At 46.0% G+C, this 20180-nt stretch overlaps 2 protein-coding genes across 2 annotated transcripts in view; both read right to left on the reverse strand.

Annotated features, from left to right (window-relative positions):
* LOC119394248 (uncharacterized) overlaps positions 1-20180 on the reverse strand; it is a 395693-nt gene that overhangs the window by 187176 nt on the left and 188337 nt on the right. The window lies entirely within an intron of this gene.
* LOC119394973 (F-box/LRR-repeat protein 14) lies at positions 4291-11286 on the reverse strand. Its single transcript, XM_037662269.1, has 4 exons — positions 10431-11286; positions 10006-10360; positions 7778-7832; positions 4291-4548 (listed from the first exon to the last, which is right to left on the reverse strand). The coding sequence occupies exons 1-4, from the start codon at positions 11284-11286 to the stop codon at positions 4291-4293; spliced, it is 1524 nt and encodes a 507-aa protein (XP_037518197.1).

The following is a 20180-nucleotide window of genomic DNA, read 5'->3' on the forward strand; positions in this document are numbered from 1 at the left end:
CTTCGTTTCGATAATACTGATGTATGTGCTCTGACGTGACTGCTGACCTTACGTCAGACCATAAGTTACGCTTTAAACGCCGGTGTTGCCGACGTGTCTGGTAAGCCCACGATGTGCACTTAACTAATACACTTGCACAAGCGCGTCGATCCACCTCGTAACGAAAACTGCAGAATAGAACTAAACTCCTTGACTGCTTCGCATGAAATTGATTTCCACATGGCGTAAGATCTGCCGAATACTTAAATGCGAAGCATTTCTTAGCGAACCTCAGGCACTTTGGCCGCTTCTATCTATCTATCTATCTATCTATCTATCTATCTATCTATCTATCTATCTATCTATCTATCTATCTATCTATCTATCTATCTATCTATCTATCTATCTATCTATCTATCTATCTATCTATCTATCTATCTATCTATCTATCTATCTATCTATCTATCTATCTATCTATCTATCCGCCTACGTCTGACCGCTCTCCTGGTCGTGTCCATAACTTGTCATATACCGAAATTGGCATATCAGGGGATCAGGATAAGAACACGATTCAATGGCCATCACGAGAATAACGCAAAACGCCTGTCGCGTACGTCATAAAACCATTTCCCTCAGTCACGTGTGGCGCATACCCGCATACCACAGTTCATGTTTTTGCGAGTATGCGCTACAGGTGATTCCCATATTCTTTTCGGCTGCCCTGCTGATCCTCCCCCGCGGGGACAGCCTGCCATCTCCAGCTGGGAGGACTGGGAGGTCCTGCTCTCGTCTGGGGACCCGGCGTTGCAACTTGCTGCGGTGACTCGGGCTGCCGATGTCATCGCGGTGAGAGGCATGACCGTGTAGACGTGGCGTAGGACCGCGCATTGGTCCAGGGACCCGGGGGACCGAACACACTTGCTAATAAAGCTTTTCTGTCTGTCTGTCACAGTCTCAATCAACATAGTAACAGCGAACATACACAGTGAAAATTCTGGCAGATCCCGCGCATTGTGCGAATCGATGTCATGATCACACACCGAGTATAACAGCTGTGGTGCAAAGTCACTTGTGATTGTAGCGTTGCTGCCTACCCGCTCTTCCAGAAATTCATAATTAGCGATCTTGATAAGCAAATTAATGTGGAAATATATAGATGAATAAAAAAATATTACATAAATAATGTTCACAACGTACAGTGGCCCGTCGGTCGGAGCTCGTGCACATGAACAGCCGGCGCGTGGTTTCTCGACATTTCAGTTCATTGATGTCATGCACACGGTCCGCCAGAACGACGCAGTGTTCTCTTCATTTCTTACGAGGCTGGGCGATAGCCTCATGCTGACCGAGGATGACGTCAGATCGATTGACAGCCGCTTTGTAGACTAGATTACATGGACCACATATGCCCAGGTAGTCAACGAATACGATAAGCGCCATCCACTGATGTTAGTCTACGTAGCACTATTCAGGGCCACCAGCCTCGATGGCCTATACTTCACCAACGCGAAGGTTGACTTCGGGCTGCGATATGTCGCCGGCTCTATGGATAGACAATATGTCGACGAAACGACCGAGGCTTCCACGATTGCCAACAGCTGTACTTTATCTCATACTCACTACACATACACCCCTCGTTGCTGCGATCACGAACGGATCCGAAACAAGTCCTGTCCAGCTTCTGGGGTTCACTGATCGCGGTGATGACGACATTGTTCAAGAACCGTCAAGAATCCCTTCCACACACGCACACGGGTTTGTAAAACGTGCCTGCATTCTCTGTCATAACGGACAAGTATAAGCACTACAGATCAGCTTAGCGTTTCTGGTGTTGGTAATAACCATGTTGCTGTTGGCAAAGTTACCCAACTGTAAACAACTGGTTATATAACGCATTTGGCGCTTTAACATATGTGTGTGCGTATAAAATGTGTACGTATCTTTAGCGTCATTTCGTAACGTTTCGCTCCGTAAAAAAATTTCGCCAGTCACCTTCCCGCGGCATGCTTCGCATAACATCGACTCCCACGGAACGCGGGATCTGCCGAATTTGAAATGCCAAGCATTTCTTAGGGAACCTCTGGTACGTTGAATGTTTCTATCTATCTATCTATCTATCTATCTATCTATCTATCTATCTATCTATCTATCTATCTATCTATCTATCTATCTATCTATCTATCTATTACTTCTATCTATCTATCTATCTGTCTATCTGTCTGTCTGTCTGTCTGTCTGTCTGTCTGTCTGTCTGTCTGTCTGTCCTGTCTGTCTGTCTGTCTGTCTGTCTGTCTGTCGGTCTATCTATCTATCTATCTATCTATCTATCTATCTATCTATCTATCTATACTATCTATCTACTATCTATCTATCTATCTATCTATCTATCTATCTATCTATCTATCTATCTATCTATCTATCTATCTATCTATCTATCTATCTATCTATCTATCTATCTATCTATCTATGTAGCCGCCTACGTCTGGGTTCTCTTGTGATGGCCTCCTTTACTTGGTGTAGACCAAAATTGGCTTGGGAGGTTAAGAGAAATTTAACGAACATGACTGTCTGGTCAAGACATGAATGAAGTGGAAATACTGTCGCGTACGTCGTCAAAATCCTTTCCTTCAGACACGTGTGGCACGTGTGGCGTAAAATTTAATTTTCTACAGAGTCTAAGGTGACTACTCGCAAACCTTGATTAATTCACGCAATGCGCGAAATTATGGATTGTCAATTGTGGCAGTTCGTTAGCGTCTCCAGCAGGTCCGGCCATGGGATATTGTCACCAGGCTGACAGACAGATGCTACGAGACGCAGGGTGTGAAGATACAAAAACAGGGGCGCTTACTCTAGAAAAAGGCTGACACCCAAAAGCGCGCGCACACCCATTAACTTTGCTCTTTCAAGAGGCTAGCCGCTTTAGTTGCCAGGCTGAGCGACCATCCCGATCGATGGGTTCATGTGCGAGAGGACAGCACTACGGGGAATGGTGGTTGCGTGAAGAAAAATATAACCAAGGTAACGTAGTACATGATTGCGAAGGGGTTGCGAAGTGTTGCTTATCGCTCGCAGGTGTGATAAGGCTTCATTCGTACGACATGGACGACCTCAGCACGTGGACGTCGTGGGCTCAATCTGGGATCAGAGCTTCGGGACACCATCTCTTAATTCACATCACTGAGGCGGCGCACAACTTCGTAAGGGCCAAAATAACGTCGTAACAATTGACGCGAGGTAGGCTGGCAACTGTAGTGGCCAGCCTTTGAAAGAGAACGCAGTTAATCGGTGTGCGCGCGCTTTTGCGTGTCAGCCTTTTAACTGTATATATTTGTTTTTATTATTGTTGATGTTGTTGTTGTTATCTTGCAAGCTTATATTACTAATCTGTAATGACTAAACATTTCATTTTCAACTTTTCTTTCAGTAAGTAAATTAGTTTCCTATGCAAGGCACCGTCCGCTTCATGGCCTATCCCCCGGAGTGGGTTGCGCCAAGGTACTGAGGAACCAACGAACCACCAACTTTTTCTAGAGTTAACGCCGCTGTTTGGGTATCTTTGCCCTGTGTCTTGTAGCATCTATCTGTTAGCCTGTTGACATTTTCTGTGGAAGTGCCGGGTACGGCAGATGACACGGTCTCCAGAGCGTACCCCAGACGCAAGTCCGCCGAGTAGTTCGACCGAGCTTACACCCCTGTGCACGTACGTACCAGTCGTCGTCTCCAGGACCTCCAGTCACGGCACGGTTTGCTACTCAACGCACGAGGACTATGAACTAAAACCCTCCTAACGCTACAGCGCAAGCACCAGCGCAGCTCGTTGTCAACCAAACCACGACGTCGAAGACATTTCACGGAGCTGCTTTCGAAGGTGCCAACGACTGCTTGAGCACTTCGACCGGTTGCCATCATCAACGACTAGACCCAAGAGGGTAAGCGCTGTGTGTACTGCGCTCTTGAAGATTCCGCGAAAACGTCGTTTGAGAACCATGAGGAAACGCTAACGTCGTGGGATGAATTTCGTTGGCAGTTCCTGAACGCCTTGCCAGAGTGGGCAGGAATAGGAGAGCTGAGTGTGAGATGGAGGCCAGAGTTCAAGGCCCAAACGAAAGGGTGACAGCATACATGGAGGACATGGACCGGCTTTTCAGGCACGCGGACCCCTCTATGACAAACTAAGGTACTAAGTCACCTAATGCGAGGGTGTCAAGGTAGAAATTTTTGCCAGCCTACCTCGCGTCAATTTGACAATGCAATCGAGCGATATGGCTATTCAGTTCGGTGTGTTCGAATTCTTTTTTTTTTCTCCAATCACAGGAATTTAGATTTGGTAACCTGGCGATCAGACACCGCCCTTCCGGCAGACGTTGTCCTCGGACAACCTTTGATGTCGATGGCCTTCAGGTTCTTCAGGTTGCAGGCGATCGCTTTGATGCCGTTGTCGCTGATTTCCTGGCAGCGCGCGATCTTGAGCGTGCTCAGGCTTCCCAGGCTGCGTGCGATGCGCGCCATCCCTTTGTCGCCGACCATGCAGCCGCTCAAGTTCAGGATGCGCAACTTCGGCATGCCCTGCACAGTTACGCGTATGCAGTTTGGTACAAGTATAAACGAGTGATGAAAGGCGCGATAGTTGGCACAACCGAAACTCGTTATAACGAAGTGGCACCATAAGCTAGTTCGTTATATCCGACATTTGTTGTTACAGTAGATATAAATATCGCTCTAACGAATCACCAGTCTGGCTCGCGCCAAAGTCATTGACACAAAAAAACGCGTTATTCTCTGCTTCAACCTACTATAAACGAGTTTCCAGAGCTTTTCCATTTTGTTCGTACGATGTAGGTGGTACAACCGTCAAATGCGTTTATTTTCTTTTATTTGCGCAGAATGACCAAAACTTCCTCAGCCTTTCTAATAGCATTTTAATGAAATTTTTAATGTCGAAACCACATAAAAATGTGGTTGTGAATTGCCTTTCAATATTTTCTTTTAAGCTACATTTCGAGTTTTGAGCCTCGTGCAAATCAAATATTTGTTGTTGCAGCCGATGTCACAGCGGCTGTCGCGTTTTCGCTTTGGTTATAAAAAGAACAACTGTCACTGAAATGAAGCGCGATCAAGCAAAGGTCGTATTTAGTTCGCTATACCCAATAATTCGCCATATCAGGTTCGTTATAACCAGGTCCAACTGCACATCTGTGTTGAAAGCGAAAAAAAAAATAAAGCACTTAGAGCAGGACGAAATGCAAGACAAAAAGCTCACAGAGTCATTTATGCCTTCACTCAAGACAACTCGAAGGCGAAAGCTATCTTCTCTTTCTTTTCCGTCGATGTACTGATCCTGTCCCCGCCACCCTTCGAAGCTTTCTGCACCTAACGTGGTTTTGCAGTGCCTCAAAGATTGGAGGCATCTCAACGGGTTTTGCATTGCTTCTGCGATCGACCACCTTTGACCAAGCTACGATGCCATGTGATGACGTAATAATGTTACTTTACGTCACTTGACGTCACTATGACGTCATAGTGACGTCACAAATTCTAGCGATCTGTGACGTCATCGTGACGAGATATGATGACGTCGTCACGTGATTTTTTTCATCACTCGTCCCCGACGCCGACAGTCAAATTTTGCCTTTGATGAGGCATCGCCTTAAAAAGAACACCATGATACTACGTTGTCCCCCGACTGTTATTTATTGAAAAACACATACAAAGCGAATGAGGGAAGAAATAAACTGAACGTACAAGTCAACATATGTAACCAACCTGTGAGGTTACCCTCATGTGCTTGTTTACGACATGAGTAATAAATTTGTTGATTTATGAACTCTATGTAAAACACAATCACGCAGTGTTCGCACCCTCGACGGATTGCGCAAGCTTCATAAATTAGCCCAAACGATGTGAAGGTGAACGTTTTATACGCTGTGTATATCCTGTTTTTATTTCTTCTATTTTTCTGTGACAGGGGAGGGGCTATAGGGGAGGAACGCATTCGTTTTTTAGCAGTTTGCTTTTACTTCACCTGGCTGATACTTTTTGGTTTAGGCTTCATACATATGTGTGTTTGTTTACGTCTCCGCTGTCTCGCAGGCCTAACAAATTACTATATACGAAACAGTCATTATCGATGTCTATCTGCAGATGTTACGAATAATTCTCGAAGGTCGACATGAAAGCTCCTCATGTCGCTTTTCAATACAGGAAACTGTTTATTAAAAAAATTACATATTTATATCAAATAATAATGGGATTGTCTTTAAAAATTGCAATTTTGCCGGAAGGGCGATGATTTGCATCTCTACCATGGTTAACGTAGCGCTGGACCTACACGGAAGATGCTCTTTCTATGCTTAAGATGTGGTTGGAGCCTATACCATGTCTTAACTATAGTTGCCATGTCTCGACTAACCCACCATAATTCGCTGCCATGACTAACCAACTATAGTTGGTCAGTCATGGCAGCGCACATCAAGACATGGACGACGCAGAAAAGACGCAATTTGCAATGACAATGCGACACTGACGACAACTGCGCTTGTGGTTATCTCTTCTTGCGTGTTCTATCTAATTATGCAAAAACATGTTTCTCTTGAAGTATATCATATGTGCACAAAAATGACATAAACTTGTCCTGTCGTGTCGTCACCTTATGAGACTGAAGGAATGCCTGCCGAAGGCCACTACGAAATGTCCGCACAACACAGCACCCACGCGTCCGTAGCCTTAATCAATGGAAGCCGACCCGCAACTGTGGCAGTAGCACATACTTTCAAGTCTATACCCCATAGCTATCGAAAGTGACTTACTTTCGAGATTGATTTCCGACTGTTCATGCTCCCTCTGTCTCTTTCTCTCCCTCCCTTTCACTCTCTTTTAGTGGGAAGAGGGATCTACGTCAAGTTGCACACGTCAAGTTGCACACAACCTTGCTAAGGCACGGAAAAGGAGGGAAGGAACGGGCGAGGAACGGAATAAAAGAGGAAATAGCGGTAACTTCCAACTTTCCCCTCCTTTCTGACCCCTTGGTACACTTTGCAGCGCTGTAATAAATTTGAAAGCGCAATACCAACTGGCCCATCCTTCAACATTGCTGGGCGCTCTACTTCAACCATGAGCCCAGAAATTTCGTTTCGCTGTATTCAACACCTATGACGTGGTATGTCAGCTCTTCTGGTGTTGTGTCACGAGACGCTGAGCCGTGCTCCCAACTAGGGCTGCGGAAATAGCATCTTTTCCTTTCCTCCTCGACGAGGTCACGAAACCGCACTCCGCGGCCGCTGCTGTGACGTCACTTGGGGGATAGAGTGCAATGACATTTATCTACAGTAAGCCCTTCACTACTACGTTTGTCACAACCAACTCCTCAACCGGCTGTAAAGCAGCAGCCCTGAAATAAAATTCTGAGGTTTAACTTCCCAACACAACGAAGCCATGGTGAGAGACGCCAAATAAATTTCAGCCACCTGAGGTTCCTTCACGTGGACCTAAACTCAAGCATACGGGTGTTTCTGCATGTCGCTCCCATTACAATGCGACTGCCCTCACCAAGGGTCGAACCCTCATCCTTGTGCTAAACAGCGCAATACCGAAGCTGCTAAAGTATGGCGGCGGATGCATCTAAGCCAACGCTTATCATTACGTTAACAGGTGTAATTTGGTGTATGCTTGCTGGAACATGGGAAGTATTGGCGGAGTCCGTTTGAAAATATATACGTTCTCGATTAATGCACTGCGATGCTAAACAAACCAGCTCCTGCGACTCGTTGTAGCAAGATATAATATGACATTGCTTTACCGAGCCCGAGATCGCAGGCTCGTCCTCATCCGTGGCAGCTGCATTTTCATCGGGGCTAAATGCAAGAACACCCTTGTACTTAGGTTTAGGTGCACGCTAAAGCTAAGCTCCTAATATTGAAAGCCCCAGGTATTGAAAATAATTCCGGATTTCCTCATTACGGCTGCCTCATAAGCAGATTGTGGCTTAAGGCAATGCAAGACATCAGAATTTTATTGTTTTCTCAATTTCTTGCACGCGAATTTATTTGCTAGCGATATGCGGCTTTGTTATCTCATTTATTTACGACAAAGAATCGACACAGCCTTATTTAATTAAGATATTAGTGTTTGTCTGAGCTGACTACATAGGGTATTCAAAGCTAGTGTTTTTATACATACATCGCTTATCATCCGGGAGAGTGAACAACATGTAACAGTTTGGTATATGCTGCACATAACATACAACAGTTTAGTATCTACTATAAAAAACCGGCAGATCCCACGCATTGTGGGAATCGATGTAATGCGAAGCAGCCAGCAAAGGGCTGCATACATCGTCTTGTATGTCATTGAGGAAAATGCGTGTCATGGTTTTCATGTTAACTCCTATTATTTATGTTCGTCACACAGTAACGTCGCGCAATACCAATTTCGGGGTAGAGCAAGCTAGCGAAATGGCCGCCAGCGCTCCATGAGCGTGGCACGTAAGTCATTGTACATGACAGGCGTGTCATGATTTCATGTTATCTCGTGTTATTTATGTTCGTTACACGGTTACGTCGCAATACCAATTTTGGTGTATATAAAGCTAGCGAAACGGCCGCCAACGCACCATGATGGCACGTAAGTCATGCTGTACATGACATGCGTGTCATGATTTCATGTTAACTCGTGTTTTTATGTTCGTCACACAGTCACGTCGCGCAAAACCAATTCCCGTGTAGATCAAGCTAGCGAAACGGCCGCCAGCGCTCCATGAGCGTGGCACGTAAGTCATGCTGTACATGACATGCGTGTCATGATTTTCATGTTAACTCGTGTTATTTATGTTCGTTACACAATCACGTCACGCAATACCAATTTCGGGATAGAGCAAGCTAGCGAAATGGCCGCCAGCGCTCCATGAGCGTGGCACGTAAGTCATGCTGTACATGACATGCGTGTCATGATTTCATGTTATCTCGTGTTATTTATGTTCGTTACACGGTTACATCGCAAGATACCAATTTTGGTGTATATAAAGCTAGCGAAACGGCCGCCAACGCACCATGAGCGTGGCACGTAAGTCATGCTGTGCATGACATGCGTGTCATGATTTTCATGTTAACTCGTGTTATTTATGTTCGTCACACAGTCAGTCACGTCGCAAGATACCAGTTTTGGTGTATATCAAACTAGCGAAACGGCCGCCAGCGCACCATGAGGGTAGCATGTAAATCATGCTGTACATGACATGCGTGTCATGATTTTCATGTTATGACTTGTCATTTATGTTCGTCATACAGTCATGTTACGCCATGCCAATTTTGGTGCACATTCGATGAACCAAGCTAGAGTGTTCTAGGTCACTCTAACCAAGCGACCAGGAGAGCACAAAGTCGTAGGCGGCTAGATAGATAGATAGATAGATACGCTCAAAGTCGCAGAAGTTCGCTAAGAAATGCTTCGCATTTAAAAAGCTTTTGACATAATGTGTACCATTTTACTAACGTGTAAAACACCGCTCAAGCCACACACAGGCATAATTAACGAAGTAAAGGGGGGATGGAAAGAAACGCGAATAGTGCGGCGCGCTGCTTTCGTCACGCTCTGACCTTGGTGGCAATAAAAAGATGCTAGATGGTTCTTGGTTGTATCTTTGATGACTCTAGTGGCTTTGAATCGCCATCTAGGCTGCAACCGCTTGAAAATAAATGCGAAACAGCAGAGACTGTAGACGCCGCATGTTCGCGTTCCTTTCCATCCCCACTATACATCTTTGCGACATTGGACAGATCATACGGCGTGCTTGATGGTGTTATCGAGAATAGCGAAAGCGGTATTCACCTGTGCTATATAGCGGGCGCCAACATCGTTTATGGCCGTGAAACTCACGTCCAGTTCCACGATGTTCGACGGCGTTTTACCGGGTGCGATGTACGCCATTGCCTTGCTCCTTAGCTTGCTGCAGCTCTTCAGTATCACCACCTCAGGCTAGATATGCGTGACAAGTGCTTCAGAGCGATGTTCGTCAGGCCCATGCAGTACCTCATGTGAATGGCGCGCAGACTACGCAGGTGCGACGCCACGACAGCGATGCCGTCCTTGGTGACCAGATCGCACTCGGAGATGTTCAGCAGCCTGAGGTCGGTCAGCTTCTGCGCCAACAAGGAGAGGCCGACGTCCGTGATGGGACAGGCGGTGATATTTAACGCGCTCAATGTGACCAGGCCCGAACCACGCGAGATGTTAGAAATGGCGTCGTCGTCGATGTGGTTACAGTAAGCGATGTCGAGGCTGCTCAACGAGAACGTGCCTACGGCGAGATGGTGAATGCTGAGGCCCGTCAAGTCCTCGCAGCTGATCAGGGACAGCTTCTTGAGGGACTCATCCTTCCAACGTGCTGTAATCCCGCGTCCGTCACGCTGAGGCACATGCTGAGGTCCAAGCTCGACAGCTGGAGCAGGCCCAACTGATGGACTCCAGGCCGGCATCGGAAACGAGAGCGCAGTCCTCGAGGCCCAGATGCGTCAGAGCTCTCACACCGAGCGTGGTCGACAGCACACCGTCCTCACAGAAGCCCGCCAGTTTTTGCAGGCCAGCGTTGGACACTTCGCATTCTTTCATGTCGAGCACCCTGAGCTTTGGTAGCCTGGCGGCGATGAAGCCCATGCTGGAATCGGTGATGTGGTCGCAGCCAACCAAGTACAGCTCCTCCAGGTTTGGAAGCTTGCCACTGAGACAGTCTATCGCAGAGTCGTCGATTTGCGGGCACCAGCTGAGATTTAGAACGGTGAGCGATTCGTAAATCTTGTCTTTGAATGCCCCCAGGACGACGTTGTTGTTCACGCTGAAGTTGTCGGACAAATCGAGCGACTTGATGTCCGGCAGTGCTTGGACAAGCTGGGCCACCTGGTCTTCCTTGTAGTTGAGCACCTTGACTCGCCGAATGCCCCGTCGAGCGACGCAGTCCAGCACCGGCGCGCTGCACTCGGAAAGCCTCAACCGCGCCTCTACGTTCATCCAGAGGCAGCGCTCGTCGGCGACGGCTTTCCAGGCAGTGCACACTTGCGCCATGCGACCCCGGTTTTGTAGGTCGAGGTAGCCGAAGATCAGACGTATGACCTCCGGGTTCAGAATTTCGATGCCTTGCTCGCCCGAACAAGCATCCTGAGAGCCGGACGCCCCCGTTTCTGCCGATTCCGCGCATGCTGGCGTGGTGCTCACAGCATTGTCTTGAGAAGGTGAAGAGCATGGTACCTGTTCTTCCGTCTCTTCGACGTCAGCCTGGCAACCATCGGCGACTCCCGCCGCCGACTGGCTTTCCATGGCTGACCGGCTGTCATCTCAAGAAGACCCACGGCGCTGGCGAGACGCCCGCGACAGCCATGGTCTTTTTCTCAGGCGTCGTGCATGTGGCTCGTACCCACTACAGGGTAATGGCTAAGAAATCAGTACATCTGGCATGACACTTCTCGGCGACGATGTTGACGATGATCAACGTCACGTTGATTGTTATAGAGATATTTGCCGCAAAAAGTAGTGCATACTTGAGACCGTTATACTAATTTTGTCTTACTTAAATGACGCGCGTTTAGAAGATAATTCAATGGAGGTATGCTGGGGATGGGGACGATGACTCGCAGGCATATTTACTTGGGGCAAGGATGGCGCTCGTTCCACTTCCACTTTCTAAAGAGGGTCTATTCTTCCTGCTCCTTATTTGAAAGCTTTCACTGTCGACAACGCAAATCAACAGTTAAGCACAAAATCCAACAAAAAAGGCAAAGTTGCTTTAACAAAGCAGTTAGTGATTTTTTGCTACGTATCAACCGCATCAACCGCTCGACTCAAAAGTTCTGTGCTTGCTCAGGAACTGCTGCGCCACCCGACAATCAGGTACACGTGCAGGTATGCAAGAGAGATAAGTGTGCATTTCAATCCTTCTTTACCCAAACTATCCAAGACGCCGACTCGCGCATTGGCTTTCACTGATATTAATATACCAAGGCTCAAATATAGGACTCGCGTTTTCGTTATTGTGTCTGCGTAAAATTGCGCAGTCATCGAAACTACATTTGCAATTGCGAAAATACAACGATACATTAGACGGTGATTCTCTGGTGAAGGAGCACTTGTGCTCAAATAATATCTTATTAATAGAACCGCCTGTCTTCTTATACGTAAAAGTGACCGCAACTTCAAGGTACTTTATAATATAGACCTCTTGGCCCCGTGTTTGTACGCCTTCTTTATATCCACGTTGAATTCCAGGATCTCTTGCCTCCGAGAATGGGCCCCCTGCCAAACAGCTGAGCCGCACTTCTTGCGGAGAATGAGCATTTTGGCACAGAAGGGGCTCTATTTCCTTTTCATAGACGCTAAACTTGCATGCCGCACTGTTAGTCATTCTTTTCAGGAAGTTCTTTTCCTTCTTGTGCCGTTGTGTTATTGCACACAGTAATAAACAGCGCGAAAACTAGAGACAAAGGGGAAGAACACACGGGACGAGCGCTCGTCCCGTATTGTTCTTCCCCTTTGCCTCTAGTTTTTCGCGCTGTTTTTCGCGCTGTTTATTAACATGAATACCTACCAACTAGCCCAGCTTACCACTCTCTTGAAAACCATATACATGCGATGCCTAGCTATATGCAACACAGTCACGTTGTTTCGTAGTAGTCGTCTGCACTGTAAAAAGAGACCGTTATTTTTACGCCCAATATTGCGTAAAAAAAACGGTGTCGCCATCGTAAACGTAAACTACGGTAGTCTCACCGTATACCATGCCGCGCGCATGCGCATTGACTTTTAGGAGAGAAGAAAGAAAGAGGTAAAGAGGAGGAGCGGCGTCAGCGCTCGCCTTTCGTTCCCCGCGCTCATAGCACGCGCGTGGACGCTGCGACGTACTGCTTGGCGCGCCGGCGCAACCTTGTGTTACGGTACTCGCGAGGAAACCGGGCATGCGCAGAGCGCGCAGATACGGCAAGGAACAGCCGGCGGGGCGCCCGATGCGTCACCAGTCTCGCCATTTTCGAAGGCTCTGCTATCGGCGCTGGTTTGGAATCCGTTGGGGCCACGTATTGTACTCCCCTGCAGGTACGTCGCAATCTTTTCTCAAAACTTAATCGCGCAGTGATGCATGCGAATGATGTGTGTGCTCTGGAAGTATCAGAAGCCATTTGACTTCACTGGCGGATTTTGTGCACTTGCTCTCATGACTTTCTTGAAATTAACGTCTTGCTTTGTGTTTGCACCGCATGCACTGCTGTATACTTCGCCTGTGCTGGGTACGCGCCGACTTAAAGCGTGATTTTTTCCTTGTACTGTGCCAGTGCAAGAAAGCATGAATATTAACTCTTCGAGGGGTTAAGAGGGGCTGATATACTCCAGCGTAACGTCCGACGCGCGCGCACGCTCTGCACAACGACGCTACGCTAACAAACGCGCAGCACGACGCGCGGCGCTACCGACGCGTCCGGCGTCCGTCAGCTGCGCCCCGGCTGCAGCCGGCGCGAGATGCGACATGCGGCCATTCCGCGCCGGCGACGTTACCCGACTGCACTCCGTCTGCGTCTCTTCGTGAAGAAGGGACGCCGAGTGCACTCAAATGCGCATGCGTCAAGGCGACGTACTGCGTCGCGAAGTGGGAGTATAGAGTGCTCTGTTTTCGCGTCAACGTAACGTGACGAACCTGAACATCGCCTACTCCGCAGCCGCGGGCTGACGCGAACGCACGTCGGAGTATAACAGAGCCTTTACAGTTATAAGAGTGGCCACACACAGCACGCCGTCAATATTCGCTACATTCAGCAGGTATGTAGGTTATTGTGAACGGCGTGTTGCGTGCCACGAATGTAAGGTGTTTGAAGTGTTCCCACATATGCGCACTTTTGGTAGGCTGCAGTTTCGTCGTCGAGTTCGCGCCTCCTTTCCATCACGAAAAGCAGAATGAAACGGTGATAGTTGCGGAAGCATCTTTTTTCGTCGTTGAAGTGCTGTAATATTTGTTGCCTCATGCTGTATAGTTATGTTTAATAGCTTTTTTCTGGAGCAGCAGCTGAAGGAGGTTTGAGTTTCCACGTGTGCGCGTTTTGCTGCGCTACGGCTTCGAGTTCTGAACTGTCTTGGTTCGCGTTGACTTTCCGAGCTGCCGTGAAAGAGAGAGTCAAATGGTATCTTTCGCTTAGTACATATTCTGTAACTGCTACCTTAGCGTCGTTTTTTGTACATGTATTGCGCCTTGAATGTACGCTTTTTAATGTGACAGCTCGCAGGGCGACTTTTCCGAACTGCATGCCCGTATGCCTAACTGTTGGATGCTTGTCCATTGGATGAGATGTTTGTTGAAGTCATGCAGAGCAAATAGAATGGTGCAACTGTAAGCTGGGACTTGAATAATTCTTTATTTTGTGCTTATACCTAGATTATCAAAATACATTTGTATTTCAGCACTGGATGGTTGTATAATTGCAAAATGTGACCTCCTCTTTAGCACACTAGCAAGAGGAAAGGTACCTTGCGTTTCTTCAAAGTTCCAAAATGTGGCGAAAATTCTTGAAATAAAAACTAATCATACTTGAGCCACTTAGCATCATTTTGTTGCAGTTTGCATTAGCATATGATACAGGGAGCTGTGTCAGTAACGCCCAATTCATTAGCACTAGTCTCATTTTTTCTGACATTTAGTTCGCAATACATCTGAAATGAAAAAGTGGAACTACTTGAACTATTAAGAATGCCATTTCATTGTCAGTGCTCTTAACCCTAGGTGGTGACCTGTGGAAACCAGAGGAGTAACCTTCTGCTGATCGCCACATGTTGGGAGCGGCTAGAGAACGTCACTACAGTATTCTGCATGTTATTCACCAGTTATTTTTCCTTTCATGTCTGTTATGACTGAAAGATTGTAGTCTACTTTGGAATTCGTTCAAAGGTGTGTATTAAATCATTCTGGAGAGCATTTTCATCTCCTTTTTGTAGAAAAAAAGCTGCTACATAAGCATTGTTTCTTTATGTGGTGTCAAGAGATCTGCAAGATGGTTCTCGTCCGTCTCTTGCTGTTGTATCTGCAAGCATCCTACAGATTTCTCTTGAAAACACCTCCCAATAGTAGCCTGCTTACCTATGGTGATGGAACTTACGCCGCTCTAAGGACACATGGTCATTGTCAGTGAAAATCACCTATGTCTCTTTCTGACTTTGACGACGGTTGTCTGAACGCAAAATACGTGTTTTACTGTGAGAATTGTTCAAAAACATTGTCCTGCTATTTGATTTAAACTCTCCGATTTGATTCAAACACATTACTTATATGAAGGGGATGGTTTCCGTGACTTTTGTTTTGAAATAAGTGGCAGTAGTAAAAGCCTGGCAACCGTCTGTGATCCACATTCACATGTTATTGCAGTCCACCTGTGAGATGGCCAGTAATAGTGACGTTTCGACTAAACGTTTGTCTTTTATAGCTTACAAAAACTCAATTTTAGTACAGAACAATCTCAGGGCGTATTACTTTGCCATTGAACGCCAACTGTCTGCCCTGAGTGCCTTTTTAAGCTCCCAGATATAATCAGTGTTCAATATTAAAGCACCCAACTTCGGTACTTTCTCGTTCATCCTCGATGCTAATTCTCAGCGAGGGCTGAAACAAAAATGAGGTGCTGTACAATAGTCGCATATCCACATACCAGGGTTGTATTAGTGTTAATAGTACTACGTGCCCTGAATGCTACTCATAGGCTTTTGCAGTAAAGAGAAGTACTTTTTTTAAATATTAATGATTATGCCTTTATGAGGGGTGTCGGAGGTTTAACGTCAAATGTGACGTCCTACATCCTGTAGCACTTCTTCTGAAGGTCTTTTCATCCTCAAATTCAAGTTGGCAGATGGGGCGAGTGAGCGTGCGTGCAACTAGTCAGCGACGTGGCAGAGTATAATTGCTGCCGCGGATGACGAAGAATTTATTGGTGCAAAGGCAACCTTGGCCAAAGAGGACAATGGCTCATGATATGTTTCTGAACTCAATGTGACATATAAGACCTATTTTCCAAGTGTTCCCAAATATACCGCAGATATGCCGAGCAGCAGGCCAAGGGAAGCTTGTACCCATTGCATCACTGGCGGACGCCCAGCCGCAGTGGGATCGAACCTCGCACCATCCGCATGTGAGGCAGATGCTTAAATCCTAAGTCAGTGCTGCAGCATAAAATCAATACTAGTACAGTGAAACTTTGCTGCGGACTAGTGGTTAACATTTATGTTAGATTGGGTGATTTCTAAGAAGGAGAAATATCTGTATAAACAACATTCATGGATAGCCTTGAGACACCGAACTTCAACATTTAGGACCTGCATAACTTTTAATATATTTTGGAAATTACTACAACTCTGGCTACAAGCTCATGAGCCAGCTTCATTAGTGCAATATTTAGCATTGTTTTTTTCCTGCTTTGCACAGGGCACTTTTGGTATTAACCCAGACCATGGAAGCAAGGCTGAGAAAAAAAGCAAGGAAAGAGAACCCAAAAAATATTCAGTTTGAACGAAAAAATTATGGATTCTGAATGGAATGTTTACGTGAGTAGCCCAATTCCTGACTGCATTTTCTTGAGGTGGAAGTATTGAATACAACGGACCATAGCAGTTGTCCATCCCACTACTACAGCAAATGAATTTCAGATGTTCAAACTTCTGGCTAAAGTCTAGCTTTATAAGTGCACAAAAATAAAGCCAACAATCTAAACACAATTTTTGGGCAGCTTGGTTCGCTCTATGCCCGAGTAGCTTCCGCTGGAGATGCCACTTGTGCATTTTCAAGGAGTTCTGTATGGATGCACAATGTGGCAAATGCAACCTAGCCTAAAACTATTTTGCTCATCAATGTTGCTATGAAGACACCTCCAGTCAAAGCAAGGGAAATGCTGGCTTAGAGGAACATAGAAACCGTGAGGGATAAACTAAGTAAGCTGTGCCATTTTGTTCTCGGACATTCTCCTTATGGCTTTTATACTGTCAGATTACTGATGGGCGCATCGATTACTTTGTCCATCTGGGTAGCTTCCCTAGCTTCATTAGTTTTTTACCTCTTACTGATAAATTTAATTTCACACAGTCTTGCTAGCGTCATTCCACCTACTTCCATTCATTACACGCATCAGAAGTTGACAGTAGTTGAGGCGGAGTGACCTGAGAGCAGCTGCGCTACCTCGTTTAGGAGGTAAAATGCTTTGTGGTCCATGCGAATGTAATAGGGGTCATCGTTTTGCTACCTAGACTGCAGATGACCAGCATATGTCCAATATCTATTCTTGACTGTGCCCCCAGCATAAGTTCTCCTTGAAAAAAGTGTTAGTATAGAGCGACTACCTATGCAATGGTATCCATTGTGTGCTTACAGGAGGCATCAGAGAATGGAAATTGGAGGAGTTTTTTAATGTAAAAATTTGTTAGTGAATTATTTAGCGATTTGAAATTTTGTGATGATAACGTTTTATTTTTTGAATCACGAGACAACTTCAGAGGATGATGGTGAAACAAAAAAAGTGAAGCACTAGGGGGACCTAACAAGGAGTTGGAAGAAAACCTAATGTTCAACTGGTAAGGAACAGAACATCAGTTAACCATAAGTCGTGAAAGAATAGAACTGATAAATAAGTTCATTTGCTTGGCCATGGAGTTACCATTAACTCAAGCAATAAGAGGGAAACAATTGAGAAGCTAAGAATCGCGTGAAATACACTTCGCTGGTACTCATAGTCGCGGCTTTCCAGTATCTGTCAGGACGAAAGCTTGCCACTACTCACCCATATAGGACAGGATAATAGATGAGGTTGAGATTAAATGAAAGATTAACATGAAAGGGCCGGAAGAGAACAGAATAAACTATGAAATAAATACTAGTAATGATGTTGTTGCTGAAACTAAATAGAATATATGAATGGGCAGTGCATCAAGTGTAAAAAAAGAAACAGATCGTCACTTTGGATGAAGCTGTGGATTTGAAGCAATAGCAAGTGCTGTAGTGGTGACAAAAAGGACATGGGAGGCTGAAATTAATAAATCTAGGGCGCTGAGGCTGGTGCAACTACTAGGTAAGGGTTAATAGAAGGAAAGTTCGAGATGCCTTGTTCAGAGTAGACATGTTTAAGCTGATGATAGAAGTAAAGCACGGACTGAGGTACTAAGACAACTGTCTCTTTATAACCGATTTCTTCTTTCATATAAAGGTGCCGTGAGAAGATCTATGTCTGAAATCACTCCACTATTTCAATGCTGCATTCTGCTGTGGCCGCTCATTATATGCTAACAGCCTGAGTACTCTAATTTAAACCTCCATAGCCTAAAAGTCACATCGTAGGTAGTGTTATATAGTCTCTCCACGAAGAGCAGTATATTGTATTGTCTTACGCTCTTTTCTTTTTTGCAGATTTTTCAAGACTTAAAAAGTACAAGATGGATCAGACAGTCACAAAGAGATTATGATAAAGTTATTTATTGTGCCTGGAATGGACATATGCCAAATGCAGAATCCAGGTGTGTGGAGAACTTTAATAAATAGCAGTATTGCCCATTTCCACTGCATTGTCTTCCTGCACAGCATAGTTACACTTCCCATATTACAGCAGTGTCCCAATCCAAGCATGCAGTTTTTAGGCTTAGTCAGAGTGCCATACGTGGCTGCATAGTAGAAAAACAGCAGCGCTGCAACTGTGTTAATCAGGTCGAATGAATTTCACACCATGAAATAGCGTGGGCATTGAAGATCGAGAATATCTTTTGTGTACATTACAAATCACCTAAGTTGACAAATCTGCATGAGTTACGTTCCAGTAGTATGGGTAGACAGTTGCCTATACGCAAAAGGGATGTTAGTCTTCATTTTGCACTGAAAACCTAGAAAACCAGCAAAATGTCGTTGTGCTCATTTCACAGGGCACGTCATATATTACGGCCTAGAGGTTAGAAAGTCAGAAAATGTTGGTATGCATGTTTCACAGTGCATCCATATTTTACAGTCTGCTACAACACGAGAAAATGTTGCTGCTGGGGTTTTACACAGCATTGTCTAACGATGATTTACACACCAACCGTGCCGTTTTACACGCCACCGTGTAACGATGAATATACCGTGTAACCACCGTACATTTAACGGCTTAAACTAGATACACGAAATTGGTGCAACGTAGATTTTACGGGCTGTGGTTATTTTTACTGGAAAAGTATTGTGGAGTGAGAAAACAGTGGCCAGATTTTTCTACACGATATCATTATATACACGGCATGCATACCGTAAACATGAAATACGGGTCGCAGTTTTTTTTACGGTAAAAGTCTGGCAGCATCAGCTACCAGTGCTTTCACCGTAAAAAACTACGGTGAACTTTTTACAGTGTGGGTGGGAAGCTAAGATTCAGGAATTGAGTTTTGGGCGAGTTTGTAGGCCTTCTTCTTTCCAGCTTTTTTCCGGGGTGGGGGGGGGGCACTTCCTTGATCTGAAGTGTAGGCCAGGCGGGCAAATGTTTCGAGTGTCATTTTCTGCTTTGTATGCCATGGGAAAAAAAATCGGGGGGGGGGGGGGGTGGAGCGAGGGGTACGGGCATGGTGTGTCACCGCTGGCTATGCCACTGTGAATCGTACTTGAACAGAGGGCGCAATAAGACAACGACATTTAGGGTGCCTTGATGCGCGTTTTGTTGCGCGTTTTGTCCAGGGTGAGGACATCTGCGGCGTCTACTGCGGCGCGGCTGCCATATTTTAGCCCACGGCTTCTTACCGGCGTCTCACCCCTACGGCAGCTGCGCTGAGAGGCACGAGACGCGGGGCAAAAAATGGCGTCGTGGCGGCATCAGCCCCTTGAAAGAATGGCAACACCCTAAGGGGGGCGCACACATCGAGGCACACTAACGACATTATTAGGCACAAGGAAACCAGGCAAGCACTTGTTCCTTCGTGTTTCGCTGTCTTATTGCGCTTTTTTGTTCAAGTATGAATACACTACACGCTCGCCCAAATGTCAGTTCTGGCATGCTTAAAATGAGCGCTCGTCGAGTCTTCGTGTTCCCTCTTGTGTCGTTGTCTTACTGCACTCGTTGTTCAAGTACGGAGATTCAAGTCTAGATCTGGAGACCACAACCTGGAGTTGTAGTACCCAGGTGAATTCCATTGCTGAAATGCGACACAGCGAGCAAACGATTGACCTTTGCCTCGTGGCATTCGTTATAGAA

Source organism: Rhipicephalus sanguineus, chromosome 5 (assembly GCF_013339695.2).
Source record: "Rhipicephalus sanguineus isolate Rsan-2018 chromosome 5, BIME_Rsan_1.4, whole genome shotgun sequence".
In the NCBI taxonomy this organism is placed as follows: domain Eukaryota; kingdom Metazoa; phylum Arthropoda; class Arachnida; order Ixodida; family Ixodidae; genus Rhipicephalus; species Rhipicephalus sanguineus.

Excerpts from the sequence above, each read along its gene's own strand:
- LOC119394973 (XM_037662269.1), bottom strand. The coding sequence starts at position 11,286 with ATGGAAAGCCAGTCGGCGGCGGGAGTCGCCGATGGTTGCCAGGCTGAC. Across the intron at positions 10,361-10,430 it reads TGCCGGCCTGGAGTCCATCA|CACGTTGGAAGGATGAGTCC; the intron begins GTTGGGCCTGCT and ends GCGGGATTACAG. Across the intron at positions 4,549-7,777 it reads AGCCTGCGATCTCGGGCTCG|GGCATGCCGAAGTTGCGCAT; the intron begins GTAAAGCAATGT and ends GTAACTGTGCAG.